The following is a 4,735-nucleotide window of genomic DNA, read 5'->3' on the forward strand; positions in this document are numbered from 1 at the left end:
GAGGACGTATATACAAAATAAAGAATATTAAGTGATAAATAGTCATAAAGATATATGGTATAAAAATAATACTTCTCCAACTTTTCCAAATAAACACACATCCTAATGTACGTTTGGACACTTCTTTTGAAATTGTTCTAAACATATTACCTTTACCGTAAAATCTTATAAAATTGTAGCTAATGAATGTCACGTCCAAGACAATGTCAATACCGTTGATTATGATGTTAGGTAATGTGATTTATTTTTGGTTTATAATATTAGTATTATGAATGATAATGAAGTAATCTTAAAAGAAGATGACTATGAAGTTCGACACACAGATCACAGATGTCTAACAGTGAAAAGAGTAATTTTAACATTACAAAACTGTGAATTAGAAAACACAGTGAATGAATTATAAAACTGAAAAGCATAGGAAATAGTTACGGCTACTCCTATTTATTTTATTTTAAAGCCATGCAATGAAAATTTGGATTGGGCTAGGCTAGTATATATTAAAAAGGAAAATTCAATCATGCAATTTTCAACCCTGCTTCCATTTTAACCGCATTCAACTGCGCTCAGTGCCATAAACTTTTCATTAAACAACAGGAAAACAAAATAGTAGGAACAATTCTTTCTCCATCCTTATGTGTATGTGATCCGAACAATTCTGAGTTTGAATGACTAACCCACCATCATCTTTCTCCATTCCACATTCAGTAACAGAAATAGTAAGGCATCAAAAACAACAACCTGAAAATAATTGAAGACTCTAGGGAACAAGTTATTACCTCATCATAACCGGAAGAACCAAATGTACTCTTCTTCCAAGCAACGCATCATCCCTTGGTTGATCCTACTCATGATTATACTATACACTCTCTATTCTTCCAACCTTCTCCTCATTACGAATAAAAAGCGCCGAGAATGTTCCACCACCTCAATCAATTTACAGGAAGCAAACAATGAAATCCAAGAACAACATGAGATGGGTACTACTAATACATCCTTAAATATAGATGCTGAAAGTACTATTGCTCAAGAGAAAAAAATAAAAAAAGTTGAAAAAGAAAAGGAACATGAAGAAGAAGAGGAGGAAGAAAAAGAAACACCCATTGATCAGTTATCTCAAAGATATGACACAGAGCTTAATCACATTGTTTTTGCGATAGCAGCTTCATCCAATTTATGGGACATGAGAAAAGAATACATCAAGGTGTGGTGGAAGCCTAATAAAACAAGAGGGGTTGTGTGGTTGGACAAAAAAGTTAGTGGTAAAGCAGATGAGGGGTTACCAAAGATTGGAATTTCTCAGGACACAACAAAATTCAAGTATACGAATCATCAGGGGCAGAGATCTGCATTGAGGATTTCAAGGGTGGTCACAGAGACATTGAAGCTTGGTTTGAAGAATGTGAGATGGTTTATGATGGGAGATGATGACACAGTGTTTATGGTTGATAACGTGGTCAGAATCCTTTCCAAATATGATCATAATCAGTTCTATTATATAGGGAGCTCATCAGAGAGCCATGTTCAGAACATACATTTCTCCTATGCGATGGCATACGGTGGGGGAGGATTCGCTATAAGCTATCCATTGGCTAAGGAGCTCGCAAGGATGCAGGACCGTTGCATTCAGCGATATCCTGGTTTGTATGGCAGTGATGATAGAATGCAAGCTTGCATGGCAGAGCTAGGGGTGCCATTAACCAGGGAAGCTGGATTTCACCAGGTAACTCGTATTGCCGATGACTACGGTTACAATTGTGATTACTATGCTTTTATCACAATTATCAATTATGGATAAGTACAAGAAGATGCCACTGCAATTACAATAGTGATATAGTTGTGAAAACTATAAAAAACAAAGCTACCAAAACTACTATGTGGTAATCACAGTTGCAGTTACTTATTGCAATTTAAAAAGACTAATGTCAAGTAGTAATATGATTTGCATAAAAAGATAGTATCAATATTATTAGGAATGCTTACTGTTTTGTTTCTTTTATTTGTTATAAGGAACTGAAATGTGCCTTTATCTTTGTTGTTGTGCAGTATGATGTGTATGGGGATCTATTAGGCCTTCTTGGGGCACATCCTGTGACCCCACTAGTGACATTGCACCACCTCGATGTCGTCCAACCGATATTCCCTCATATGGACCGTGTAGAATCTTTGCAACACCTAATGAAATCGGTGAAGCGAGACTCGGGAAGTATAATGCAACAATCAATCTGCTATGACCATGACAAATATTGGTCCATCTCTGTTTCATGGGGCTATGTTGTTCAAATTCTAAGAGGGGTAATGTCCCCTAGAGAGCTAGAGATGCCTACACGGACCTTTCTCAATTGGTATAGAAGATCTGATTATACTGCATACGCATTCAACACAAGGCCCGTAACTAAAAATCCTTGTCAGAAAGCATTCCTTTTTTATATGAACAAAACTCGATATGATCCTGCCAGGAAGAAAATTATTGGTACTTATTCTCGATACAAATCTAAACCTCCTTATTGCAACTGGAAAATGGAGTCACCTGAAGAAATTGATTCCATCATAGTGACAAAAAGACCAGATCCTCTCCGCTGGCAAAGGGTATGGATGCTCCAAACTCACACTGATACATGCATTACTTTAGTCCAAAACATATAACATGATGAGATACCCGCCTCTTTAATTAATTTTACCTTTTAATTCCTTCCTCTCATTAAAAGTGCATTGTCTACTACATTACACGTGTGTATGATAATTGAAGCACATGCTACAGAATGCAAATGCTGTAAGCTATTGCATTGCAGACAGAAAGATGAAAAACCTTTCATATTAACTTCAAACTACTTAAGTGTCAATCAACATTGAAATGGACCCATGTACTGACTGCTTCATAAACTTGTTTTTGAAGTCACCAAGGAGGGACTGTTGTAGAGTTCAACGGTCACGCAAGAGCTCAACAATGCACCTATGGGTGGGAAGTTGTCAAGGGGGAGAGGTTAGTGATTTGAAATTATTGAATCATTAAGGTGGAAATTAGGTTTCTGATTCTAATGATTTTCCTAGTTTCCTACTTGTAATTGCATCAGAAAGTCCACAGAACACAAAGTGAACTACTGTCATTGATCATAATGTCACAGGCTACAGTTTTTTACCCTCTTTTCCTTTATGTAAATTCAACAAAATATATCAATAGTTATAGATGTCATGGTATGCATTCTATGTAAAAATTTATTGTTGTTTGATGAAAGGACACCAAATTGTCATACATTCAATGAAAAACTACACAGATTAAGATGGTATTTCTATTCTATCTCATTTAATGAGCACCTCAGTTTGATCTGAATAGAATTGACTCCAAAATTCATCAATCCTTTAGCCTCTGCCCCCTTTATTTTTCTTACTGAACGAAATGGTTCTTCAAATAGGTGAACTTGCTGGATGAAAGTAAGTTTCGTCCTCCTCCTCCCCTGATAGATTTTGAGGGAATAGAAGAATTGGTGATGTTGCAGCAGCAGCCAGTATGGTAAGATCAATACGAGTATCATTATGTAGTAGTGGTGGACCAATTGGTTTTATGGCTGTAATGATACCATCCTTGACATCCACTGTTTTCAAAAGATCAAAAGATTTTGTCAGCAAATTGAAGGTAATTCAACTCCAAATGAACACTTATTAAGTGGAATTGGCCACAGTAAGATTTGGTTTAGCGGCATGAACTTCGTGGTATTAAACTTGGTTTCACAACTTCAATTGCTCTATTAGCAAGGAGGTAAAGGGTATCATAGGTATGTAATAGCTATGGCCTATAGCGTTATATAAAATGTTAAAAGGTGAGTTTTTTTTGCCTGTATTTTTTTGTTTGAAAAAAAGGTATATCTTTTTTAAACTTGACCCACTTAAATAAATCTCTACCTATGATTATAATAATTCTAGTTATTACTACTTCGGATATCTCTGCAACCATGTGACAATTTCAATTGCAGTTGTAAGCACAATTCAAAACCCTTGCCTTATGAATATATTTCAATACTAGTGGTGTTCAAGTCTTAAACCTAACTTGTCTCAATTGAAACAAATCACAATGTATTGGTTCTAAAATTTGACCTATTGTGTTTTTAGATTATATCATCCACTATTCATATTTAATTAGCATTTGCTCTTCGAAAAAAATAATCCAAATAAATGGTAGATGATGAATAGATTTACAATCTTAAATTATACTTTATTACATTTTAACATAGTTATAAGATTCTTTCATTTAAACTTATGTCATTTTACACTACTAATAAAAAAAGTATACATCACGCTAACATTTGTATGATGTCCCATAGTTTATATTACTCTATGTGTCGTTATGGGCTTGTGGTCGGTCAGAAAAAATATATTTAAATTAAAATTTAATTATTAAATATTTTTCTGATCAATCACAAACTCATGGTATAAAGAATGACATAAATATGTGGCTCCCAACAATTTGGGCTAACTAATTATTGTAATAGAAGAGTTAAAATGTAAATTTTTTATAAACAAAATGATAAAAATGTTAGTCTCACCATTAATGTTTGTCTTTTGTGTGTTATTATTAGCACTTGTCTTTCTATTAATAGAGGGCATCCTAGCATTGTCCTATGTTCACTAATTCTGTCTGCATTTATTTTTTCATTTTCTATGGAACCCAAATTTGATTAACTCTAGATAAACATAAAGACAATAATTCCAAAATCATGAACACAAGAATGTGACAAATCGC

General features: G+C 34.4%; 1 protein-coding gene across 1 annotated transcript; it reads left to right on the forward strand.

Moving 5' to 3' along the window:
• On the forward strand, positions 568-3,987 carry LOC109352477. The gene is made up of 4 exons (XM_019594476.1): positions 568-1,720; positions 2,044-2,586; positions 2,894-2,980; positions 3,411-3,987. Exons 1-4 carry the CDS (start codon positions 800-802, stop codon positions 3,510-3,512), a joined length of 1,653 nt encoding a protein of 550 aa, XP_019450021.1. The 5' UTR covers positions 568-799; the 3' UTR covers positions 3,513-3,987.

Source organism: Lupinus angustifolius, chromosome LG07, assembly GCF_001865875.1.
Source record: "Lupinus angustifolius cultivar Tanjil chromosome LG07, LupAngTanjil_v1.0, whole genome shotgun sequence".
Lineage (NCBI taxonomy): Eukaryota > Viridiplantae > Streptophyta > Magnoliopsida > Fabales > Fabaceae > Lupinus > Lupinus angustifolius.

Excerpts from the sequence above, each read along its gene's own strand:
- LOC109352477 (XM_019594476.1), top strand. The coding sequence starts at position 800 with ATGTACTCTTCTTCCAAGCAACGCATCATCCCTTGGTTGATCCTACTC. Across the intron at positions 2,587-2,893 it reads ATCCTCTCCGCTGGCAAAGG|TCACCAAGGAGGGACTGTTG; the intron begins GTATGGATGCTC and ends TTGTTTTTGAAG. Across the intron at positions 2,981-3,410 it reads GAAGTTGTCAAGGGGGAGAG|GTGAACTTGCTGGATGAAAG; the intron begins GTTAGTGATTTG and ends TTCTTCAAATAG.